Source organism: Chanodichthys erythropterus, chromosome 10 (genome assembly GCF_024489055.1).
Source record: "Chanodichthys erythropterus isolate Z2021 chromosome 10, ASM2448905v1, whole genome shotgun sequence".
NCBI classification, from domain to species: Eukaryota; Metazoa; Chordata; class Actinopteri; order Cypriniformes; family Xenocyprididae; genus Chanodichthys; species Chanodichthys erythropterus.
The window spans coordinates 22,299,465-22,326,921 of record NC_090230.1 but is presented as its reverse complement, the minus strand read 5'-3'; the positions used below and the strand labels follow the sequence as shown (position 1 = coordinate 22,326,921).

General features: G+C 35.4%; 1 protein-coding gene across 1 annotated transcript; it reads left to right on the top strand.

Moving 5' to 3' along the window:
- Window positions 1-952: 952 nt before the first annotated feature.
- On the top strand, window positions 953-26,275 carry LOC137028179 (CD48 antigen-like). Its single transcript, XM_067396949.1, has 6 exons — window positions 953-998; window positions 7,974-8,155; window positions 18,254-18,263; window positions 25,236-25,568; window positions 25,765-26,058; window positions 26,148-26,275. Exons 1-6 carry the CDS (start codon window positions 953-955, stop codon window positions 26,273-26,275), a joined length of 993 nt encoding a protein of 330 aa, XP_067253050.1.
- The last annotated feature ends 1,182 nt before the right edge of the window (window positions 26,276-27,457 follow it).

Genomic DNA, 27,457 nt, shown 5'->3' with positions numbered 1-27,457 from the left:
CATGGTTGAGATTTATACTCTGATTCTTGATGTCTCTGTGTGTCTATATAGTTCAGAATGTTATTTGACTAACATATTAAAAATATTCTCTTCATATAGTTTCATTGATTATTAAAAAATACTTGTTTGTTTTAAATGACAAACCACACTTTTGATCAAGTATAAACCTCAGAATTAAATCTTTGGGTATTCAACGATATCATCAGGAAAGATGCAATAGATCTATCCCAGTATTCCTCTTGGCTTTTTTCTCTATAACAGCTGAGTTTTACAAACACTGAGTTACGACAGCCAGAGAAACACTAATGTTAAAAGTCAAGAGCCCAACTAAAGCAAACACTTTCCACCATGATGGTGACATCAAACTTTATTATTTTCAACAGTATCTCCAGTTTAATAAATAAAATTAAATGTATGGTCCATTGTTGCAACTTTGAGTAAAAAATGCTTGAGAAATTTAAGGCAGTTTCTACATAATGTGAACAAGATTTTTAACATGACTGAACTAAGTACTCAATTTGTAAAATTGAATTACCAATCCTCAAGATTTCTAAGTACTCTGTACTGTGTGGTAGCTAAACCCAACAGTTTAATTAAGCTTTCTAAGTAAACTCAACTAATTACATTTTACAGTGTACAAATCTTCTTAATGAGGTGTTGACGTTTTATCAAATGTATAAATGTCACCGTTATGGAGGTAAGCGCTTCCTTTAATTGGGCTCCTTTGACTGTTTTTCCCCCAATTGTTGCAATTGTGTTTTTAAAGCATTCATTGCAAAAGAAATTGTGAGAGAAATCGGATCAAATGGATTTTATTGCTATCCATCATACAGTGGCCTTATTCTCTGGTCTCTGAATGTTGCATTTTCTTTCATGTTTGTTGTAGTCCAATGACAATGTATTAAATCTTGTCATGTTTTGATACTTTTAAAGTGTTCATCATTGGGCAGAGATGATTGACACAGATATTAAGATTCTGCGTATGATCCTCAACAATGGTGACAAAATTTTCAGATAAACATTAACTCTGAACATCTCAAAACAAGCTACTAAAGTCACAAGAAAGATTTTTGTTTAGCGTCACCATCGTTGAGGATCATACGCTGATTCATGTGTGTGTTAAAGTTAGAAAAAAAAGCCCTGCTCAAAACTCTTGTCTATGTAAAGAATTATATATATAAAAAAATAATAATAAAATTAAAAGTTAATACATTCACAGTTTGTGGCTTTCGTGCTGATCTGTGAATAAGAACATCACATGATGACTGAATAACCAGCACTTACCAACCTAATTCATCTGATCAGAAATTATCTTGCATGTATTGCTATAACTAACATTTCTCAAAAAAAAAATTATGTTATATATTAAGGATCAAGAGCCCATCTAAAGCAAATGCTCAACTCTATAGCGGTGACTTCAAACTTTATTATTTTCTATAAAACACACACGCAGAAGGCAACGTTCGTCACCTTGTTCAGCTTTGCCTAAAAGTTCTCTAAAAGTGACAAAAATTCTGACATTTTACAGAACATTTGTGACATAAATGTCCTCTTTTGGTAATGAAAGTGCTGCAGTTCAAGGTTCCTTATATGACTTTAGGGGGACGTTCCAGTTTGGGTCATTTTATGGTCACATAAGAACATTCAAAACATTGAACTTCAAAAACATTTAGCAAATATTAATAACATCATAAAGATGCTACGGCAATGTTGTTCTAAGTACTCTTTCTCTCAATGTTATGAGAATGTTCTTTTAGTAAAAAAATAACATTGTATGGACGTTCCTTGAACGTTGTTCTCATAACCAGAGGTGGGCAATCCAGGGGTCAAAGAGTAAAAGTCCTGCCATATTTTTATTCCACCCACTGAAGCATTAATGAGATAAATAAGTGATAAATTGAGTGATGATTGAGCATTATTGAAGACACCTGATGATAACAAGCAGAATCACCAAAGGAGAAAATCACAATTTTTAAGTTACCATCATCGAGGTCAGGGTTTGTTTTAGTTGAGCTCTTGACCCTTGACTTTTTATCATTAGATTTTGATTGGGCAGTTTTAACTGCATTAAACCAGCCAGACAAGCAAAATAAAAAGATGATCAGGTGTTGGTTATGTTTTAACATAATCTTTTGACTTGAATCGCTACAGTAGAAGATTAGCTTTTACAGTACAGATTTTGTTGTTCTGATCACAAAAAAATTTAGGCACACACAGACATCAAGAATCAGCGTATGAATCTCAACACCGGTGACAAGCAACATATTCAGATCAACTCTGTACATTAGAAAACAAGCTACTAAAAAGTCACATAAAAACAGCAAAATTTTAATAGTGAGAATATAGAGACAATTCAGCTCATAATTTACAGAGGTGGGTAATCCAGGGGTCAAAGAGTAAAAGTCCTGCCATATTTTTATTCCACCCACTGAAGCATTAATGAGATAAATAAGTGATTAACTGAGTGATGATTGACCATTATTGAAGACACCTGATGATAACAAGCAGAATCACCAAAGGAGAAAAATCACAATTTTTAAGTTACCATCATCGAGGTCAGGGTTTGTTTTAGTTGAGCTCTTGACTCTTGCCTTTTTAGATTTTATTTGGGCAGTTTTAACTGCATTAAAACCAACTAGACAAGCAAAGTTAAAAGATGATCAGGTGTTGGTTATGTTTTCATATAAACATTATTTGATCTGAATCACTGAACTCATTTAGAGCTCAATCTCTGAGTTAGATTTACATTATTGATTACAGCAGCACTGTGACTCTACAGCACAAGATCAGCTTATACAATACAGATTTTTTTTTTTTTTTAAAGTTGTCCTTATCACAAAAAAAAGATATGTTTTAGGCACACACAGACATCAAGAATCAGCCTGTGAATCTCAACAACGGTGACAAGCAACATATTCTGATCAAAAGATCAACTCTGAACATTAGAAAACAAGCTACTAAGTCACAGAAAAACAGCAAAATTTTAATAGTGAGAATAAAGAAAATTACTAAGACAATTCAGCTCATAATTTATTCATACAGCAATGCATGATGGGAGGCATGGATGAATTTTGATTGGTGGCACCCAGAATGCATTGCAACATGCTTTATGATGGCCACCACTGTTGAGATTCACAGGATGATTCTTGATGTCTGTGTGTTTAAATGAGTTGCGTTTTTTTTTTTTAAATCAGAACTCTAAAAAAAAAATTTATATTGGTAAAGCTGATCTTGTGCTGTAGAATCACAGTGCTGCTGTAATCAATAATGTAAATCTAACTCAGAGATTGAGCTCTAAATGAGTTCAGTGATTCAGATCAGATAATGTTTATGTAAAAACATAACCAACACCTGATCATCTTTTAACTTTGCTTGTCTGGTTGGTTTTAATGCAGTTAAAACTGCCCAAACAAAATCTAATATTAAAAATTCAAGGATCAAGAGCTCAACTAAAACAAACCCTGACCTCGATGATGGTAACTTAAAAATAGTGATTTTCTCCTTTGGTGATTCTGCTTTTTATCATCAGGTGTCTTCAATAATGCTCAATCATCACTCAATTAATCACTTAATTATCTCATTAATGCTTCAGTGGATGGAATAAAAATATGGCAGGACTTTTACTCTTTGACCCCTGGATTACCCACCTCTGATAATTTACTCATGAATCAATGCATGATGGGAGCCATGGATGAATTTTGATTGGTGGCTCCCAGAATGCACTGCAACATGCTTTATGATGGCCACCACTGTTGAGATTCACAGGCTGATTTTTGTTGTCTGTGTGTGCCTAAGAGAAAGAAAAAAGTTTTTTTTTTTTTTTTTTTTTAAATCAGAACAACTTTGATAAAGCTGATCTTCCGCTGTAGAATCACAGTGCTGCTGTAATCAATAATATAAATCTAACTCAGAGATTGGGCTCTAAATGATTTCAGTGATTCAGATCAAATTATGATCATATGAAAACTTAACACCACCTGATCATTTTTTTCCATTGTTTATCTTGATGTTATAATTTGGTTAAAACAGTCCAATCAAAAATGTATTTTAAGAAGTCAAGGGACAAGAGCCCAACTAAAGTAAACACCGATCTTCATGATGGTAACTTACAATTTGTGAATTTCTCCTTTGCTGATTCTGCTTGTTAACATCAAGTATCTTCAATTAATGGTCAATCATTACTGTTAATCACTTAATTAACTCATTAGGCCTGTTTGAGATGAGCAAATTCTGTGCAGAACCGATCACCGGTGATCACCGCAAGATGCATGCCGGTTAGAAATGTGTCCGAGGGTGGTCCGCCTTGCTCTGATGTCATGCTGACGTGTGTCAAAAACCTCTCGCGAGGGCGAGGCGGCCTCATTGGACTCTGCAGTCGAGCGCAGTTCCTCTCCACCGACTGCGCTGACCAAAAGCACGATGGGAAACGACTTGCTGATGACACATCTTAATGCTTATTGGTTTAAACAACCGTGATGTATTGATCTCTTTTAAAAATGTTTGATTTTAAAACACTAACACCATGATTTTATGCGTATAAATTATGTGTGAATATTCCAAAAGTCTCTGACAGTGTGATCTCTCTATGGGATATGTGATTGTTATCATTTTTATAAAAATATATAAAAACATGTCTGTAATTAAAATAAAAATGATTGATACACACATCCTTCGAATGGAAATAAATAACAAGTACTTTGGGTGTATTGTTCATTATGTTTATTTTCATATAAAAGCAACAGAACGTAAATTACATCCAGTTTATCAGCAACACAGCGCACAAGTGTGAATCCCGCGATATCCGCCTATGATCTCGCAGGTGTCTGATGCACTACGAGAAAGGAGAATTGTCCATCTTGCCTGCACTTTTTTCACTCCTCCCCTCACTGCAGCCGCCTACTCTCGGCTGAACTTCAGGCGAGGCTAGGCGCATCTCAAACAAGCCTAATTTAACACTGCAGTTTTTGCTGTGTACAATCCAGGTGACTGGAACAAAATACTGAGGAGGACTTTTACTTTCTGAACCTGGACTTTACACCTCTGATATTTGTATACTTTTTTGGAGTAAAAAAGGTACAAAAATGTCCCTTTAAAGGACAGCGACAAGCTGTTGTACCCCTAAAGGTACAATTTTAAACCTTTTTTTCTGTGTGTAAGTAGCTACAGATTACAATGTAAGGACGCTTTTTATAAACTTTGTACTCAGAATGTATTACAATAACATTATGAAAACATTCAGCAAATAATAACATTAAAAGCATGTTCTCAGAATGTTATCCTAAGAACGTTTTTGCTCAACATTACGAGACCATCAGTCAAGTACAAGTAATGTGAAATACATGTTTCAAGAACGTTGTTATGGGAACGTTCACACGCTCAACATTACGAGAACATGTAATTAGTCCACTCTTACTTCCAACAAGGGTGACCAAAAAACAAACAAACAAAAAAAAGAAAACTTTAATGAAATCAGGGAGAAGAAAACTCATATCACAAAAAAAGATCATTTATTTATACAAGTGAATCAATAAATACAACAAAATACATATAACAAAAGTTCCTTCCCCCTCAAAAAGATATTAATAACCAGCCAACCCTCTCCCAACACAGGCCAGAAAGAGTAAAGTAAATTACACAAACAACCCCAAAATCATATTAAATTAATACAACACTAAAAAAAAAAAGTAATAAATAAAATAAATAATAATAATTACACTGCAAACATAAACCTTGTGCAAAAGAATAGTGTTTTAGAGCATCAATCTGATTTAGGGAGAGGTTGCCTGGCAACACGAGGCTGGGAAGTGATACAAAAAAAGAAAAAAAAAAGAGAGACCTTTTCTAATTTCCTAATTCAAAACCTAAAAATAAACAAAAACACAGTTAACAATACTCAAAATAATCACACTTTCTTTAATCTCATTAAAAAACAATAAAATCCAACCACCTAAATGTTATAAATACCCTCTCCGATAACCGCACCACAGCCATGAACCACGGACTAATATCCGAGATCAAACGAGGACGGGCTTGACCAGTAGCCGCTAAATAATTTACATTTGGCAGACGCTTTCATCCAAAACGACTTACATTCCATTATATCATACATTTGTGCATCTGCGTATGTGCAACCTCTGGAGTCGAACCCATGTTCTTGTCATCGCTAGTGCCATGCTCTAACCACCGAGCAACAGGAACGCTACTATGTGCACACATTGAAAGCCACTTTATAGAGACAAACATAGATATTCATAATTTAGCCTCCCAGATAGCAACACTGTGTCGGCCCAGATCCGGCCCACATCTGGCACATGTGGGATGATGATCTGGCCCACATGTGGCAGGAATGATGGCACTTGGGCGGACCGCTCCTGTTTGCCAGATCTGGACCACAAGCAGGCCATAGAAATGCCAAATGTCAGCCAAGAGCAAAGAACTGGACTTTATCTGATCCACAAAATCTTATATATTATTTATAGAGTCATCTCAGCATTAACAAGCCTGTTTTCAAGCAGAATCACTGAAGGAAAGAAGAAAAAAAGAGATGAGCAGAAACACAAGAACTACAACTGACTTCAGTCACAGCCTTAGAGGAAATCAACTAAAGTTAAAAGACATGAAATCTAAGAAGATCTGATTAAACATCTCCACAAACAGCATTACCAGCTTCACTTATTACTAACCAGACTGACTTTATTTCTGTCACACGTCTACAGAAGATCTTACTGAGAATTAACAGAAGTTTAACTCTCATGTTTGTTACATTTGAGGTTACCATGATGGTGATTGATGTTTCCATTAGTTGGGCTCTTAACTTTTAACATATATATTTGTCTTCTCTGGCTGCTGTGGTAGTGTTTCTGTTGAACACATTAGTGGTAGCAAAGAAAACTGAAGTATGATCATGTGATCATTATTAACCCTTGATGATTTTGTAATCATGAAATAGCCTGCTTCACTTAAGTCATAATAATTGAATATAAAAGTTACTGCAAAAAGAGATTCAGATATGTTGCAGAAATCATTGGAAGATGAAAATAAATAGAAACACGAGAAGGAAAACTACTTTGACAAACACAGATATCAGTAATCAGCATATGTGTCTCAACGATGGTGACAATAAACAAAATATTTAGACAATCAGATCAGCTGCATAATGCTCTGATGCATTCTGGGAGTTTTGTACTATAGTACCCAGCATGCATTGCGGCTACACAATGCTTTTGATTGTCACCATAGTTGAGAATCATGTGCTGATTCTTGATGTCTTAGTGTTTCATCTCAAAGTGCCTTTATAAAAAAATAATAAAAATAAAAATTTCTGCAATACAGCTCAAGCCACAGAAACTGTGTTTGTAATGTTGGTTTCTTAATAACGCAAAACCGTTTTTTTCATCTAATCAACATCATTATCATAATAATAATATCATCAACTGCTAACAGACAACACCTGATTTAATACACATTTCTATTTCTGAAGCTGCTAATGTATTTGATAAACAAACCATCACAGCAGTCAGAAAAGACGGTTATATATGTATAAAGTTAAGAGGCCAACTAATGGAAACATCAATCACCATCATGGTAACCTCAAATGAAACAAACATGAGAGTTAAACCTGTTAATTCTCAGTAGGAACTTCTGTAGACGTGTGACAGAAATAAAGTCAGTCTGGTTAGTAATAAGTGAAGCTGGTAATGCTGTTTGTGGAGTTGTTTAATCAGATCTTCAGTGATTTAATGTCTTTTATCTTTAGTTGATTTCCTCTAAGGCTGTGACTGAAGTCGGTTGTAGTTCTTGTGTTTCTGCTCATCTCTTTTTTTCTTCTTTCCTTCAGTGATTCTGCGTGAAAACAGGATTGTTAATGTTAAAATTACTCTATAAATAATATATAAGATTTTGTGGATCAGATAAGGTCCAGTTCTTTGCTCTTGGCTGACATTTGGCATTTTTGTGGCCTGCTTGTGGTCCAGATCTGGCAAACAGGAGCGGTCCGCCCAAGTGCCATCATTCCTGCCACATGTGGGCCAGATCATCATTCCGCATGTGCCAGATGTGGGCCGGATCTGGGCCGACACAGTGTTGCTATCTGGGCTACCTGTTCATTAGTGATGTGACGTTTGACGAGTATGGGGAGGCTGCAGACCTGGAGCCGGTAGATATACGTCCCAAGCATTTTTACCCCCCCCCCCCCCCCCCCTAGCGAGTCATATCCAGCTGCACACCCGCAGCACCATCAGTTTCATAATAGTGATGGGAAGTTCGGATCATTTTTCTGACTCGGACTTTTGAGTCTCGTTCAACAAAATGAACGAATCTTTTTTCGAGTCATTTCGTTCATTTTAGCAAAATGTAATTAAAATGTTACGTGTTACTTCCCCAACACATCTACTACTTATGCAAACGTTGATCCCACTACAAACAATAGGCTAGACTACAATGCTATAAGATTCAGAAATTATTAATTCATTACCTGGGTCTTCAGTTTATTACAAGCTGATTAAGCTCACCTCACCTCTTGTCTGACAAGTCTTCGGGTTTAAGTCATTCCTTAATGACGTGACACCCAGCTAACCAAAATACGTGACTGTTACGTAACTGCAACGCAATTTGGTGACCAAACTTTCGTCGTGGCGACGTAACATTGTGGCAGCCGGAAAAGTGAAATTCCCGGATACGTTGCCACAACGTAACTTTGTGACGTTGCCAGTTAGTAACTGCGACGTCGTGGCAACGTCGTTGTGTATCAATAGTTGTGTGTTGGTAATCAGTTGGTAATTTTTATATTTATTTATTTATTTATTTTTCTATGGGCGGACATGCAGAAGTTTAACCTAATTTATGTCCTCATTTGCCCAAACTAATTTGAAGGCTATTCCAACAGCTGTGAACAATGAATGCAGAGCTCAAAATGAATTCAATTCATTTATTTTGAAAAACACACAGAACATGAACAAAAATCCAAATAAAAATGATGAAATACACCCAAACTATAAATAAAAACATATCGCCTACAGCGAAACATAAAATAAAAGCATTCAAGATGTTTTGCACTCAGTATCATTAAAAACATATGCTAATGTAACATTTTGCTAACATATATTTCAGACGTTCAATCACAGAGGTAAAAATATTAAGTAATGTGAACTTAATAATTCGAGTTCATTTAACTTAAAATGTTTTGTAATATTAATTACTTTGTAGTTATTACAACTAGTATATTTAAGTTCAATGTACTAAGCAAGTTAACTTGCCACCAATCAAAATTCACCCATGGCTCCCATATCATGCATTGCTGCATGAATAAATTATGAGCTGAATTGTCTTAGTAATTTTCTTTATTCTCACTATTTAAATTTTGCTGTTTTTCTGTGACTTTTTAGTAGCTTGTTTTCTAATGTTCAGAGTTGATCTGTTTATCAGAACATGTTGCTTGTCACCGTCGTTGAGATTCACAGGCTGATTCTTGATGTCTGTGTGTGCCTAAAATATATATACTTTTTTTTTTGGGTGATAAGGACAACTTTGCTGCTGTAATCAATAATGTAAATCTAACTCAGAGATTGGGCTCTAAATGAGTTCAGTGATTCAGATCAAATAATGATTATGTGAAAACATAACCAACAACTGAAGAGTTTCGTTGCAAAACGAGATAAATCCATTTTTTTATTTTTTCAAAAATCTGGTTTTTTGGTTGTGCATTCCAATTAATATCAATTCAACTGCAGTTGGTTTGTTTTGATTTAAACCTTCATAACTTGAAAAATACAGCTAAGTAGCACCATAAAACAAAATAATAACATGATAACATAATAATAAACATGTTTTGACAAAAATGTTAAAAACGGATTTATCTCGTTTTGCAACGAAACTCTTCAACTGATCATTTTTTAACTATGCTTGTCTGGTTGGTTTTAATGCAGTTAAAACTGCCCAAACAAAGTCTAATATTAAAAAGTTAAGGGTCAAGAGCTCAACTAAAACAATCCCTGACCCTCGATGATGGTAACTTGAATTGTGATTTTCTCCTTTGGTGAAAAACTATAAAAAGGTAAATGTTTGGAAAAAATGTATGTAGAACAGCCAAAACAAATGTTCCAACTGCTCATCAACAGCTCCTTGAATTCATACACAAAATGGCGTCATTACCTGCTGCAAACCAGTGTGAAGGAGGCGTGGTCAGGAGAAAAACTTCATTTGCATTTAACTTACATTTATTAACACATTCAAATACACCCACAAATTAGTAGAATTTACTTATATTTTATAAGTAATGCAACCAAACTTAAATATTTTAAGCATATTGTAATTATATTTTTAAGTAAATATAAAATCCGGGCTAAGAGTGTGTCCTCTCCAGCAGCTTGAATGTTTTCCCGGTTGCCATGGCAGCTCTAACGGCCACCAGCACTAACGTAAACATAACAATAAAAAAAGGTTTTGCGTCTTTCCAAAGTTAACTTTATACATTTTTATAAAAGCCATTTATTCGTTGTCACCTCGTAAAAATAAATTCTCTCAGAAAAATTAACTTTACTCTCTTGTCAACATACTGTGCGCGCGGCGCGCACTCCATTTGTGGAGTTACGTTGTCAGTTAGTAATGCTGTTTCTCAATTCCAAGAACGCAGAGAAAGGACTTGCGTTCTCGTGGAGTCCGGTCTTGCCAGGCGACCTTGAAAGAACGATCTTGGAAAGACGCCAGGACAGAGAACGCATTATTTGAGAATTGAGATGTGCTGCGATCTTGTTGCTCAACTGACCAACTGACCGTCCCATCATATTATGGCTAATGCACAGTAAATACAACATAACATCACAAACAAATGTCATAACCTGTTCAAAAAATATATTTCATATAACTATAGACATTGTTTTCATATAATTATCTTTTTATTTCACCGCGTGTATTTATGAAAATGAGTAGCCTTTGGCTGTTATGCTTTGTCAATGTTAAGATTATTTTTTATATGTCAATAAAAATACTGCAGGCTTTCTTCAGGTTATCATTTTATTAAAATTAAGCAAAACAAACGGTTTACTTTCACGAGCCGTCACATATTTGCGAGCTTGTAGCTGGAATCTCACGAGAACTTTAAAGCTTACGGGCTTCCATACGTCGACCGCCGCAGCGTCTTCTGGGATTTTTAACGGTTCGATTCCCTCAAGTTTGCATTCGATGCATCCTCGATATCGAGAACACATCCGGGTACTTTCATGCGTCCTCCATTCTTGCGTTCTTGAGTATAGACCTTTTTCACACTTCCGGGTTTTTGGCTTCCGGAATGAGCCACGCAGTGTAAAAGATTTTCCGGTTACAGTGATAGATAGCCTCGATCAGAACCAGTTCGGGAATCAAAGTCGTTTTACGAATTAAATGTCTTGAAAATGTTTGAACGGCCTTGGTGAATTATTGGTGAGACTACAGAGCTCGCATTAAGAGCTAAATTTAATAAATAATTTGAAGTGATGGCGGTTAAACTGGTTATATTCTTCGTGTATGTTTGGCGCGGCTGTGCATTATCGCGCTCCATGTGCTGTAAAGACAGTGTCTGTGTCTAAACGTGCATACTATGTGACATTATTAATATTCAGTACTATTTAGGGTGGATCGTATGCACATAATGAGATGTATAGAGTGTTTTTAGCGACGTGCTGGGGAAATGATCGACTGGTAGATCCCTTATCACACAAGCCTGATCCTCTGATTCGTGAAGCAGGACTGCTCGCACCATGATATTTCTGGATATAAACACTTCAGTCATCTCTCACTCATTTTCCTGTCATCATCATCTTAAAGTGTGTATTATGCGCAGCATTGTTGTGCTATTGCAACATGCAAAGACTGATAGTTGTGTACAGTGTGGTTTTGGAAATTATGTCTTAGTTTAATCATTTTAATCGATCAGGATTAATGATAACGAATGTGGGATGTGATGCCATATGAGACATGCTATATATTTTTTAAAACGTAGCTATTAAACTCACGACAATATTATGTATCTCACGACTTTATATCCCACATTAAAGTATACATTGGGAGTTAATTTTTTTAATTAATAAATTATATAAATGTTCGTAGTACGTAATACGATCTGGGAAATTCATTTGTAAGTCGCTTTGGATAAAAGCGTCTGCTAAATGACTAAATGTGTAAATGTGTGGAAATTGCTGAATGCGTAGCTGCATAGCCTTTGCTGTATGACAGCTGGTGATATAAATCCATCTTCCGGTAAATTCGATCAACGGTCTGAGTGGCTGTATAAACTACAAACAAGTAGAAAATAATTTATTTGTAGATTATACAAAAGCTATTTGGAAAACAGACAAAACAGAAAAGGTAAGAAGCGATATTTGAGAAAAGAGCATATCAATGTAATAGCCGTAGACGCATAGCAGAACTAACTTTACCCTGCGTCACGTGATTTCCGATTCTTGTGAAAAAGGTCTATAGGAATGAACTTCGACGGTTGATGATGACGTAAAGCAAGAACACAAGGACGCAAGATCGCTTAAGAACGCATATTGAGAAACAGCCTAAGTCATGGAATTACCAAAAAGTACGAATACATTACGTACTGTTACGTCGTGTGTTAGCTGGGCAGGCAGTCCCATGCTAAACCAACGCATTCTGAGCCGGTAAGAGAATTGATTAGTTCATGAGTCTTTCGGGTTTTTGAGTCGTTCCTTAAACACGTGACAGACCCATACACTAAGCCAATGCATTGTGAGCCGGAAAGAGAATTGATTAGTTCTTTTTATGAGTCTTTCGGGTTTTGAGTCGTTCCTTAATCACGTGACAGACCCATACGCTATTTCTGACATTTCTGTCACTGTTTTTGTTACTGTTTCTTGAGGATCTGTGGTGTGTTATTATAAATTTATAAATAAAGCTCTGTTATAAATAAAGTATTGATTAATTTATCTTTTTGACTGTCTATCTGTAAATAAACACTAGGCTATATAATAATATACTAATCCAAACCTACAATACAAAGTATAGCCTAGTTTGTTCATTTTTACTCCAATTTTGAGTTTTCTGTTATAATAATTGCTTTTCCTAGTCAGACTTGACATATTGGTCTAATATAAGAAGATTGCTCAAAAATGACATAATTACATAAATTAAAAGCAAATAACATTTTGAATTTGAATTATTAATGTTAGTTTAAGACATCAAGGTTATGATAACTTCAGCTTTAACAGTTGTAACACAAACTCAAACAAAACTGGAGATTTAACGTTATTTACTAATAAATATAATGTGCTTGGGTCACACAGCATAGCGTATGGGTCTGTCACGTGATTAAGGAAGGACTCAAAAACCCGAAAGTCTCATAAAAATAACTAATCAATTCTCTTTCCGGCTCAGAATGCATTGGTAGCGTATGGGTCTGTCACGTGATTAAGGTACGACTCAAAAACCCGAAAGACTCATAAAAAGAACTAATCAATTCTCTTTCCGGCTCAGAATGCATTGGTAGCGTATGGGTCTGTCACGTGATTAAGGTACGACTCAAAAACCCGAAAGACTCATAAAAAGAACTAATCAATTCTCTTTCCGGCTCAGAATGCATTGGTAGCGTATGGGTCTGTCACGTGATTAAGGAACGACTCAAAACCCGAAAGACTCATGAAATGAACTAATCAATTGAATCATCAGTGCTGCGTTCAGCAGCCCCGACAAAATGTTGAAAAACGTTTTTTAAACGGAAATGGTAGTGCGTTGAACACCCCGATGATGCAAGTGTTGCAACTATGGCAGCTGAGAAGGCCATTCTTTGTTCTTTTTGAATAATTTTCAGAGCCTGATGAAGTCGGTATAAATACTTGTTTAATACTGCAAAATATGCTCGATGTTACAGTCACTGCCCTTGCCGTCCAGAATGAAAGAGAACAACCCAATCGAGTGAAGGGATTTGTGGACTCTAATTATTGTGATACAACATTTGCCTCGCATTTCATGAAAAGACAAACATTTCAGGTAAAGGATAATCCTCTTCTTCCCTCCGAGACTGTGTTGATCTCGGTTGATCTATATTATTTTTATTGTGAGTATTAGGCTAATCATTATTGCTGTTCACTGTTGTTGTGCTATGATATTGTAATATTTACCATTATATAATCAGAGGAGTATAGAAAAGTTTATTTAAAGCGTCACTTCACAATACAATAGCAAAATATATAAGTATAGTATTTTTGTAACATGAATACCCATTGTGTGAGCTGTCTCTTTAATACCGCGTGGTTTATATACATCTGGCCTCTGATTGGGCTGACATTTGACACACCCACCAAACAAGAGAAAACGTATCTCAAACCTGTTGCACACCGTTTCCAGGAAACATGACGTTCAACCCGGAAAACGTAGCAAAACGTTGCGCAACGGTTTGAGCTTGAACGTGCCCCAGGTGAACTACTAGCAGTACAGAACCTGTAGAATATTGCACATGCGCGACTGAACGAATCACCCCCGAGACGACTCGTTCTTCCCGAGTCACATTAAAGATTCGTTCAAAATGAACGAATCGTTCAAGAACGACACATCACTATTTCATAACCGCAGTCACAGAACAGACCTGAGGGGCGGGGCTTAAACAGTCATATTTGCGCATACTTCATTTTCTTGTTAAATATAAGTTGGTTTTACATGGATTTTGATCGGATCGATGTCTACAGTATTTAACAACAATACTTTTAAATAAAGTCAAGTTTCTGTTCATATAGGGTCCGTGTACGTTTTGATAGTTTGTTTTCCAATTTGAAATGAAATACGCAGAAACGAGAAAACGGTCGTTTCCCGTTTTTTCGTTTGTTAACAAAACCGGGAAAACGAGATTTTGACTCGATTTTCGTTTTTTTCGGGTCACGGATAGAAAACAGAAACACGACTTCAAAACTCGTTTTCCACATGTGGGCGGTCATTACACGCCCCTTTCAGCCGATTGGTCAATCAAATCTGAGCCATTGACGTCATCTTCAGTTCGTTCAACAAAATAACAGTCCTCTGCCGCTATATCAGTAGATGACATAAATCGGCTTTCTTCTGTGCAACCTAACGCGTATTTCACAGAAATATTTATTTCAGAAATGTTAATCAGCACACAGACTGTTGTAATGCTGTTTGTAGTTTAATATGCATGGTGAAACTGCGCTACCCACACAAAGGAGCGGATGAAAAGCACAGATTAAAAAAACAACAACAAAAAAAACCTACAGTTTTTATTTTATTCTATTTTGAATAAATAGAATAAATCACAATAAATAAGTAGTGTAAGCAATTTTGAAAAACGAACAATAGCTCATCTCTCTTTATTTATTTATTTTATATAGCCTAACATTGCCTGCTGAATATAGGCTAATGTTAATAACCCTTTGGTTAAAAGATTGAGGGAATAGCCTGTAAAGATCAAACATTAAAGATCAAAATTACAGCTACATAGCTTTTTTAGCTATGACAAAAATAATATATAAATGTTAAGCCAAAACGAATTAATTTAAAGCTGAACTGAAACAGAAACCGGCGTTATGTAACACCATTCGAATCTGTGAAGGGTTAATTTATTTTGTTATTATAATTATTATTTTGTACGCTCACAATAAAAACATTGCTCGTAAAATAAACAAATAAATGTTCTGCCGTCTCTGTTTCCTTTCTGTGAACTTCTCAAAAATGAACCGACACTCATATTGTCGCATTTTTTCCCCTTTCATTTTGGTAACATGTTAATTACTTAAGTGAAATAAATTTCGCGCACAGACATAGGCTATTTATTCCTTTTATATAATTGAATCCTTTGTTCTCCGTTCACAGAAGCGCTGCAGGTGCATGATGATGATGAATCCTCATGTTCTGTGTTTATTCTGCTATTTGTTCATGTAGGCTAAAACTAAACCCCTGGAATTTGTTTAATGATTCACAGACATTTATCAATTCTATTTTCGTTTAATTTCAATTTAATATAATCTTGTCGGTTAATGAAACGATGATCGCACCAGTTGAAAGTCAGGGGGAAAAACAGAAATTATATTGACAAGGCAACAATAATTTTCGTTTAGTTTAAGTTTTTCAAAACATCCAGAACTGCATACAGTAAATTTTCCCGCTGTTTAAGCCACGAATATTTACAAAATAAAATAATTACAAAGATGATAAAAGATAATAAAATAATTACATAGATAATAAAAGTTAAAAAATGTTTAATATACGAGAGTTTTTGTTTTGCTGTTGTCCACTAAAGCAATTGACGCAGAATCGCCAATAGCCGTTAAATCGAAATTGAAAGTAAAATGTTCAGGGCCATTTATAGCTAATTCAAAAGCGAAGGAAAGACAGAAAAAGTGAGGATAGCAAGTAAACTGTGACATATAATAATGTTCACTGTGTTCATAAAAGTGTTTAATTTAAGAGATAAAATCTGTATGGCCATTTATAAGCTAAGGAAAACTAAAAAGCCCCCCGATGGTGATACCGTTATTAGGTGTTGCCACCTAGTGGATAGCCTATTTTCTAATATGACTGCATAGTCTACTGCAAGGAATGCGTCTGCTAAATGATTGAATTTAAATGTATAAAATGTAAACAAAACATTAAAATAAGAAAAAAAAAATGAGTGCAGTAGCCACTGATCTATAACAGAGAACAGTCTATCATTATGTATAGCCTATTGATCGGTGGTAGTAGCCCAAAGGATGTCATGCGCTTGGTAACAGATGTAGAGGCATTTACATTTTACATTTTAAAAACACAATGCCAGCTTAAAAACAGACTTAATTAAATTTACTGTAGGTTTTTTAAACTTTTTTTTTATCTGTGCAAACATATTTCTGTGAAATACGCGTTAGGTTGCACAGAAGAAAGCCTATTTATGAAATCTACTGATATAGCGGCAGAGGACTGTTATTTTGTCGAACGAACTGAAGATGACGTCACTGGCTCAGATTTGATTGACCAATCGGCTGAAAGGGGCGTGTAATGACCGCCCACATGTGGAAAACGAGTTTTGAAGTCGTGTTTCCGTTTTCTCTCCGTGACCCGAAAAAACGAAAATCGAGTCAAAATCTCGTTTTTCCGTTTTTTTTAACAAACGAAAAAACGGGAAACGACCGTTTTCTCGTTTCTGCGTATTTCATTTCAAATTGGAAAACAAACTATCAAAACGTACACGGACCATATAGGCCTAATATGCATAAGATATCATGATGTACAATGAGGAGTTTTAATTACCATGTTAATGGATAATACAAACTAGGCTATGTTTTGTTAAGGCATGAACTAATTTGAATAAACTGTGAACAAATACTTTTATAATTTTGAAAATATATTAATAAATGTGTAACCATATAGTAAAATGTCTCCCTTGACTGTATGTGATATGTCCCTATGTTTAGGCCTATGTTGTGAACTTGTGACAAGTAGAATAAAGACATGGAGGTATGGCCATTTCATGTCAAAATATAGGCCTACATGTATTCAATCATTGCAAATCCTTGAACAAGTGAAACATGCATTTAAGTCAATGAGACATTTAACAACAGAAGGTGTATACGGTGAGATATTTCTGTCATGATGTGGTGAACGAATTTATATTTATATATTTATATGAAGTTTTTATCTGCTATAGGCTATTGAATCATTTACATTTTATCATTAAAGAGTTTTTTTTTTTTTTTTTGCGTTTTGTAAAAGATATTAATCGTGTTAATATTAAATAAATATTAATTAATAAAACATTCATTTTGTTTTCAGGGATGAAAAGACAGGTTTTTCTGCAGAAATGCCATATAATCTTGTTTTTTGCATGTTTTTATTTTATTATGAGCAGTTTAAATATGTTTTAACCCTATTATTTTAGACATGTTTTTTAAATATCCTATTTGTTCAACAATCATACAGACAAATACGTTTCACTTGTTCAAGGCTTTTTTTAAAATGGTTATTTTTATTTGACATTAAATAGCCTACGTTACATAATATTATCTGTAACAATTTGAACATGAAGGAAATAATACGATCAAATATACAGTCAAATGTTACACATTTATTAATATATGTTTGAATTAATACAAAAAACTTAAATAAATAAAGCTTCTCAAACTCTGTGTCGTTAAGTATTATTTGAAACGTGGAGGAAATCATTTAAAATAAAAACAGTGTAGGCCTATAGTTGCAGCCTATATATTCGCAGTATACTGTGTTTGTATCCATTCATTGGCATTAAGCATAGGCTGTTTTAAAATTTTGCTCTTTGTAGGGCAGACCAGGTACACTGTTAGACCTTGCTGTAGAAAAACAGCCAAATTCTGACAGTAACAAACCATTTTCCATTAAAACAGTAATATACTGTAGAAAACACTGCATTCTGGGTAATATTTGTCATCTTTGAGAAAATAGCCTACAGGAATATGCTGTGAGTTAACATCGCTCAAAGTCAACACTCAGAGGCTGTGTTCCAAATCACACCCTATACCCTCATTCACTATTCCCTACATTAGTTCACTAATATAGTGCACTTGACAGAGTGAATGAAAAGAAGTGAGTGAATTCAGACACTGATGAACACCTGATTAGCAGAATCACTGAAGGACAGAGAAACAAGACTGTAAGACTAATGCTGGACTGGACTGAGAAAGGGCTACTCGTTGAGAAAACAAAGGAAATTAACATTCAAACTCTCTCTTGTAAAATTAGCATCCCCATTTGAGATTTGAGTCGATCACAGCTCAGCAATGCCTTAATCTACATCTCCTTCCTTCACCCCCTCTTCTATACATGCAAAGATGAACTGAAATTCACCCAAAATCTATATGGTTTAATGTGAACAGTTATCATACAACATTATACATGTTGGTATCATTTGAAATGTCTCAGTGGGACTGGTTCAAAGGTCTCATTCCCACAGAAGTAAACCAGAATGTAATAAAGGTTTAAAGATTTTAGAGTTATTTTGCCCCCTGCAGTGGGTGTGATCACCTTCACCAGGTCTTTCATGCAAATGCACTTCTGTCCCTAAAACGTGTAAACAGTCTGGGACCCTGATTAATGCAAATTCCAATTGAGAACTCATTTTTCCATTTGAAAGAAGTTTCTGTCTTGGTCTGAGTATTTAAAGAGATGTTGCAGGAGACTCAGGGCTCGATCCTGTGAAGATGAGCCCACATTGCTGAGTATCCTTCCTTGTTTTAGTTTAGTTGATAGATAGATAGATAGATAGATAGATAGATAGATAGATAGATAGATAGATAGATAGATAGATAGATAGATAGATAGATAGATAGATAGATAGATAGATAGATAGAGTCAGGGTACTCAAGGTGGTTGCTAGGATTTTACTATGCGGTTGCTAAGGTACTTAGGATGGTTGCTAGGCTGTTGCTATGTGATTTCTAGGGTACTCTGGGTGGTTACTAAGGTGTTGCTATATGGTTGCTAGGGTACTTGGGGTGGTTGCTAGGGTTTTGCTATACGGTTGCTAGGGTACACGGAGTGGTTGCTAAGGTGCTGCTACGCGGTTGCTAAGGTACTCTGGGTGGTTGCTAGGCAGTTGCTATGGTAACCTGGGTGGTTGCTAAGGTGTTGCTAGACAGTTTCTAGGGTGTTCTGGGTGGTTGTAAGGCGGTTGCTGTGGTAACCTGGGTGGTTGCTATGATGTTGCTAGGTGGTTGGTAGTTGTTACAGATGGTTACTATGATGGTTACTACTATTTTATAGAGTTATTAGCCCACTTTAACACTTAGCTAATCACTATTAGCATGCAACTGCTGCTCAGTAAAAACTAACAAACAACTGCTCTACAAAACTCAGGGGTCGAAAGCTCAACTAAAACCACCAATCTCCATGATGGTGACTCAAACGAAACATCTAAACCTCTGTTAATTCTCAATAAGATCTTCTGTAGAAGTGTGACAGAAATAAAGTCAGTCTGGTTAGTAATAAGTGAAGCTGGTAAAGCTGTTTGTGGAGTTGTTGAATCAGATCTTCAGAGATTTAATGTCTTTTATCTTCAGTTCATCTAAGGCTGTGACTGAAGAAAGTTGTTGTTTGTTTCTTATTTCTCTTTCTTTCAGTGTTTGTTCACAGCAGGTGTTTGAATGATTGAAATAATGTTTCTGTCACAGAGATGGTCTCTTTGGTCCCCTCAGATCGCCACCGGAGGGCGCCGTCATCGGAATACTAACCGGTCTAGAACTACAACTCCCATCCCACTTACCTGGACTGATTACACCTCCCCCCTGCAGTGCATTTACTGGACTATAAAAGACTCCCATAACCCATCATGCTTTGCGAAGTCTTGTTTTGCCCTGCATTCATTACTGAGCGTTTACCCTGTGTATTGATATCCCGTGTATTACCTTGGACTGCCTGATTACCTTGTTTACCGTCTGCCGCCTGCCTTGTGTTACCCCTGCCTGTTCTCTGGACTATTCTGCTCTGTCTGCCGCCTGTCCTGACCTACTGCCTGGTATTGACCCTGTCACTGTCTGTTCTACGTTGTTCTTGTTGCTGTCCTTTGACCATTGCCTGTACGACCACAATTATTTATTAAAGCTGCATATGGATCCCATTGAGTCTGTTGCCTCGTTACAGTTTCAGGAACATCATACTAACCTTCAAATAACATTCTACTAACATTAAGGAAACTGGACATTTTTATGTTCTTGGAATGTTACAAATCAACGTTACTTGTTGTTTTTAATCAAAAATAAGTTAAAATAACGTTTGAGGAACATCATACCTTATAAAAACTTTCCTCTAACATCAAGAAAACCAGACGTTTTTAATGTTCCCAGAACAAACACTGAATATTTAAAGAATGTTCTTATTCGCAGGTGCAATTCCCACTGAGCAAGAACACACTCTGAGAAGAAATGTGTAAAAAAAATGACACATATTAATCTAGTTTACACATTTTGTGTCAATATTGCATACAAATATGTTGGAAGAATTCAAAATTTTTACACATATTTTAAAATTAACACAACCTGTGTATTTGTTCACAGCATCAACACAATATGTGCAGCCAAGAACCGCTGTAATTTGTTAATATTTATATAACTATGTGTTGATTTCAGAGATGAAATTAATACACATCTTCATTTTCACCTCTAAAACAAAGACCATTCAAGATGAGCGGTGTGGTCAAGACCAGACCTTCCAAGACCACAACAATCACAGATATCAGGGTTGATTTAGTTGAGCTCTTGACCCTTGACTTTTTAATATTAGATTTTGTTTGAGTTGTTGTAACTGAGTTGTAACAGCCAGCCAAGCAAAGAAAAAAGATGATCAGGTGTTGTTGGTTATGTTTTCACATAATCATTATTTGATCTGAATCACTGAACTCATTTAGAGCTCAATCTCTGAGTTTACATTAGTGATTACAGCAGAACTGTGATTATTCAATTGTTTTTCATTAGATAGGACCATTTATTGTATAACTTTTCTTTTGATAATGGAATTAGTTGTTCCTGTTTGGAGTTTGGTGTTTGTTTGTCATTCTGGCCTATATTCACCCCTGAAGCTGTACTTTCACTTGTGCTCCTGTAAATAAACTGAGAAAAGACATTAGTTTCAGTTTATGTTGTGGCCTCAGTAGTTTAGAGAAACTTTATCTTGAATCATTTGTCAATGCTGTTTAGGATCAGAACACTGAATAAAAGACTGTAAGACTGTAATTCAGATGCAATCCAACAGAAGATACAATGCTTTTTTTCCTTTTTTCCTTTTTTTTTTTTTATTAATGCCATATACCAACAATACAGTGAGATATATTGAAATACTAAAATAAAATGAAATGACAACAATGCCAGAGGACAAAAAACAAAATTATAACAAAAGGAAAAGGGTGCTATTATACATCATATCTATCTACCATGTTAAGCTCGAATTGCTTTTTTGCTTTTACAATTACACAAAACAGAACAATAAAGCTTGAAATAATATTCAAAGCAAAAATAAAATTTGGCTTGGAGTCAGTCCAAATGAAACTATTCAATTAATATTAACAGTTGTATCCCATAATAATTCATTATATCAAGTCCACTGAACTGCAATTCATTGTTCAATTGTTTCTTAATTAAATGCTCCACATCAATCCAAACTATTTTTGTATGAAGATACGACACTTTTGCGAATAGTGGTGGAACTATGATGTCACTAGTAGGCCAACCAGCAACTGGTTCCTTCGACAAAAACCTAATAGGATTTTTCCATAGGCTTTTGGATTATCACTTAAAAAAAGTCTCTGTGATCATCAAAAGTTTATGATACTTACACGTTTTGTCCATCAAGATCATTTTCACAGATTAACAACTTTTATACATTTTGAAGCCTAAATACAGTCGCCAGAAGTAAAAAGCTAAAGGTCAACATCATTAAGCTCATTTCATTTTTTATCCAAAGCAAACAAAACATTTTCTCTTAAAGGGGACCTATTATGCAAAATTCACTTTTTCATGGTGTTTTTGGATATAAATGTGTGTTGGCAGTGTGTGTACACAACCACCCTATAGTGATAAAAATCCACCCACTCCTCTTTTTAATCCCCATAAATCTGTTGACAGACACTGCTGTTTTAACACAGAACCGCCCTGAGCGAGTTCACAGATAGTTCAACTTTATTTAAAATGGCAGGACCGTTTCTAACGATTTAGAGTTGTTTCTAGTGGCATATTATATTGAGTTTATCTACTGAATTTTTTGTTTGTACTTTTTGTTGGAGCGGGGAGGCCCAGCTTGACTTTATTAGTTGAGTTCATTTTCTCCCTTTTGTTGCTGGGCTCCCAGCAACAAAAGTTTTTGGTTACTTTTGTGAGTAATTTGTGTTAAAATAAAATCATTTATTTGGGAAACTCTAGCCGTTGTCCATCTGTTATGTTACGTGCACCCCCCCCCCCACTCCTAGGCATTTAAACCGGGGACCGTAACAATTGTGTATAATTTATGTAGCCTATTTAAAAAACTGATGGTTCCTTCTGCACATGCCCAGGCTCCAAACTGACGTCTTTGCGTAACATGTCAACGTCCATCGTCGTACGTTTCACATTCAGTTAATTACAATGGAAGGAAGTCACGTGGTCCAGCTTTTTACAGTCTATGGGAAATTGTGAGTTTGTTATTGGAAGGTGAATGGAGTGCCAAATTTCTAGCTTTAAACGCTATTCTTCGACCACAACCTGAGAGAAGTAATACACTAGCAATTCAACTGTAGTTTGTTTGCTTAATAAAAACTGCACCAGCTCAGCAAAATTTAGGAGCTTGTGTTACTTGCTTGTGGGATGCTCCTGTAAGCGTGTGTTCCCTTCGTGACGTGGTCGCAATATTATTTTGCAACGCTTCTTGGCTGGAGGTCGGTCAAGAGTTCTGAGGGACAGCGTTCGATGGTGAGATTGGCTTTGCAGGAAGGAGATCTTCGTGGGTTGGTTGCCGGGTTACAAATTGTTTCTCTGTGTCTTGGTGAGCTGCTGAAAGCACAGGGAATTTGAGAGGATTTTCTTCAGTGAAGTCCAACAAAGACTTGTACAGGGAAGTTGATAAGTTTTGATGAGCTCGGTCATCATTCATTCAAGAACATATCAGTCTCCAAAAATAACTCTAAAACACATACTGTAAGAAGACAGTTGGAAGATAATACGCTTCTTTCCACATCCCATTACAAAACAAGTTAAACTATCACTTTTTGTTTCGACTTTTTGTCTCAAGCAAAACTCTTGGGCATATTTTGAAGAGTCACTTCACACACTTTTGAAAATCCAGCAAAAAGCGCTCATTGTCACAGTTGTAAACACAACAGCTTTCTTCTTCAATGAGGGGGTTTTGCATCATGGCGGCTTTGTTTGCAGTTGGGCCGGTAAAGAACGTGACACATTTGAAATCTAAACAACAAAAAAATTATTGACATGGTTTTATTATTTTTTTCGCTACTTTCTGCCATAATTTGTCATGTCTTTCTATCACCGCATCTAAGTAGTTAACCGTTTGAAGGTGTAGCCCCTCCCATTTGGAGCACAAGCCCCTCCCACTGATAGGTTTTCGGTCAGAAATGAAACCTACTTGTGTTTGTCAATGATAGTTCCTCATCTTTGTTCAGTGTTTCAGTAGATTAAAGTGTCTGAGCTGTGCATAGAAGCAGGAAGAGGCCCTTAACCTACAAACACTCAAACACTCATGCTATAAATACTCATTGTCTCTCACAAACAAGATTGTCCACCAACAGATCACACAACATTTCTGAAAAGAAAAAAAAGAGACCGCAGAGGTTTCAGGTATGACTCAAATCTGAACTTAGTAAAACTGGCACAGTGAGATGGCAGTTGGTTTTTAACTTTGTACTTTTTCCACACAATTGAATAAACTGAATATATACAAACATTTTTAAATCACAAAGGGTTAGGCTCAATTTCAAACACTATTCTTCTACTTTTACATATTCAATATATACTAAATCTTTAAAAAAAATTAGGTAAAAGAAAAAAATTAAGAATGTCTTCCACCATTATGAGTTCATATATGGGCAATTTATATATATATATATATATATATATATATATATATATAGTGTGTGTGTGTGTGTGTGTGTGTGTGTGTGTTCAAAACATGTGTGGGTAAAGTAGGAGGGTCAAAGAAGTAGGTTGAGGGTTTTAGCAAGACAGTCTTATCAAAAGGATCAAACGTTTCGATGAAGAAATTAACAACATTTTTCAGATGTTTTTTTTACTTTGTTTGTGTTTCTGGAGTTTGATGGGTAAGTTTAAAAAAAATGTATGGTTTACTTTCTTTGTTTCAGTGTAAACATTTCAGATTACATTATTTCCTACTTTTATGTACCAGATCATTATCATGAGATTTGCTTACTGTGAATTCAGGTCTCTGCGTTTAACTGATAATTTAACTGTGGATATTTCCGGGCTTTTTATTGTGACTATAAATTTCTCTCGCTCAGAAATCCAAAGCCTCAGCTGAACCGCTTTCAAATATCTGGTGTTTTTTGTGATTTTCAGTATTGTAATTTCAAAGATTTCAAGTGCACATTCTTCCCAGCAATTTCTCAAAAAACTTTTTGAATATATTCAGCAGAATTAAACTTGTTTCTGTCAAACTGTTTTTATCATCATGTATTTATTTGCTTTTGTGTCTCTGGATGTTCTTCGATTCATATTCAAACAACTCGATCTACACCTGATTTCAGACTTTGTAACCGAACTTAAGCTTTAATCTATCTCTCTTCTCTTCTTCAGGTGTGTTTCGTGCTGAAACAAATGAAACACAGTCAGTGTCAGTAATGGAGGGAGATTCTGTCACTCTAAACTCTGATCTTACTGAAATACCCGACGACTCCATAATATGGCAGTTTGGAGCTAATAACTCTCAGATAGCTAAAATCAAAAGAAAGAAGCAAATCTTCTCCACATATAGCGGTACTGCTGAGAGATTCAGAGACAGACTGAAGCTGGACGATCAAACTGGATCTCTGACCATCACAAACATCTCAACTGAACATGCTGGAGTTTATAAAGTACAAATGCTTGGAGCTAAACAGTCATCAAAAACATTCAATGTTTCTGTCTATGGTGAGTAGAGATCACCAATCCTGTCCTCTACACTCCTTTTTTATTTAACTCTTTATATTGAAGTGTTTAATCATTTATATTTTGAGATCACAGACACACTCATTAACCGTCAACACACTAAACACTCACTCAACACACTGATCTGAAAATATGATTGTTGATTGTTTATTTCTCTCAATTCTTTCATGTTTTTCAGCTCGTCTGCCTGTTCCTGTCATCAGCAGTAACTCTTCACAATGTTCATCATCATCATCATCATCAAATTGTTCATTGGTGTGTTCAGCTGTGAATGTGAGTCATGTGACTCTCTCCTGGTACAAAGGAAACAGTTTATTGTCCAGCATCAGTGTGTCTGATCTCAGCATCAGTCTCTCTCTACCTCTGGAGGTGGAATATCAGGATAAAAACACCTACAGCTGTGTGCTGAACAATCCCATCAGCAACCAGACTCAACATCTGGACATCACTCAACTCTGTCACACATGTGCAGGTACAACAGAGCTGATATTAGTGTTTATGCACTTATTCATTGACTGTCTCTCTTTATCATCACAACACACTCTCCTTCACTTCATCCAGTCTCTCAGGTAGTGCTGATCTCTGTTGCTGCCACTGGATCTCTGTTGATTGTCGCTGCAGTCGGGATCTTCTGCATCTACAAAAAACAAAGAAAAAAAGATCAAGAAGGCAAGTGTTACCTAATATAGCCCTAGTTATCATTTAATCCCATTTGTTATCATAATTTTAGTATTAAATGCCCTCTAGCTTCTTTTTAACTGGGTTTCGATATATGTTTAGAACACATTTTTTACTCGTCTCTCGCTCACAAACTGCATTAAAATTGCAAACACAGAATTGTATTTCTACATTATTTCAATAAGAAATAAAACAACTTTCTCTGGTTTATGAACACAATCATGTGTAAAGATTCAGCTTTCTGCTGGTGAATGTGTTCACATGTTTAATTTGAGATGTTTGTTTACATGTTTCACATGTTTTCATTTAATTGAAAATTATGTGTTAATAATATTGTTCTAAATATAATTTTTGCACTCTGCTGTAATGTCAAATTCATAAATGCTATTTAATCTATTATTATTATTTAAACAGATCAGGCTTGTGATGAAGAAATAACATATGCTGAGACAATAATCTACAAAAGAAATGCACACAAACCGGTAAGATATAGTTTAATTTCTGTTTTTAGTCTCTGTATTGTTTTAGCATCGAGTGAGATTTTGATGTGCGCTTGTGTTTTTGTCTGTATATGATCTATCACGTTACACACAACATTATATTATATTATATTATAAAAGCCATAACATTATCATTCAATGTGAAAACTTCACTATCAACACTTTTAAATAACTGATGCTACACAATTAATTCAACAAGACTAGAACAAGTTTGTGTTGTCAGTTTCTAGCCCTATCACATATTGGCATACTAAACATACAACCATATAAAAAACCTCAAAAACATAACAAACTCAAATCTCTATTATAAACGAACATTAAAAACTAACAAGTCTGTCCCTTTGCTGAATAAAGAAAACCCACATTAAATAACATTTACTTTGCAGTCCCTTGCAAAACACGCTGGGAAGTACAGATCCACTAATATGTTAACAACAATTCATGTAGTTCCAACACAAAATTATTATTAAGTTAACTTAGATTTTACAATTTAAACAAATTAAGTGAAGATTGTGTTTGTTTTGAGCAGTGAACAGTGTTCATTTTAGCAGAAACTCACTAAATTAAACCGTCTAACAAGAAACACACTGCAAAACCTGGTGCTCAGTTGTTGTATTTTTGTTGTTTTTTTTGTTTTTTTTTGTATAGCTGTTAACATTTTGGTTTTAAATGTGGCCAATTCATAGTCCTGAA

Coding starts and splice junctions, on each gene's coding strand:
- LOC137028179 (XM_067396949.1), top strand. CDS start 953: ATGATTGACACAGATATTAAGATTCTGCGTATGATCCTCAACAATG. Junction 25,569..25,764: donor ATTCAATGTTTCTGTCTATG/GTGAGTAGAGAT, acceptor CATGTTTTTCAG/CTCGTCTGCCTGTTCCTGTC. Junction 26,059..26,147: donor ACTCTGTCACACATGTGCAG/GTACAACAGAGC, acceptor CACTTCATCCAG/TCTCTCAGGTAGTGCTGATC.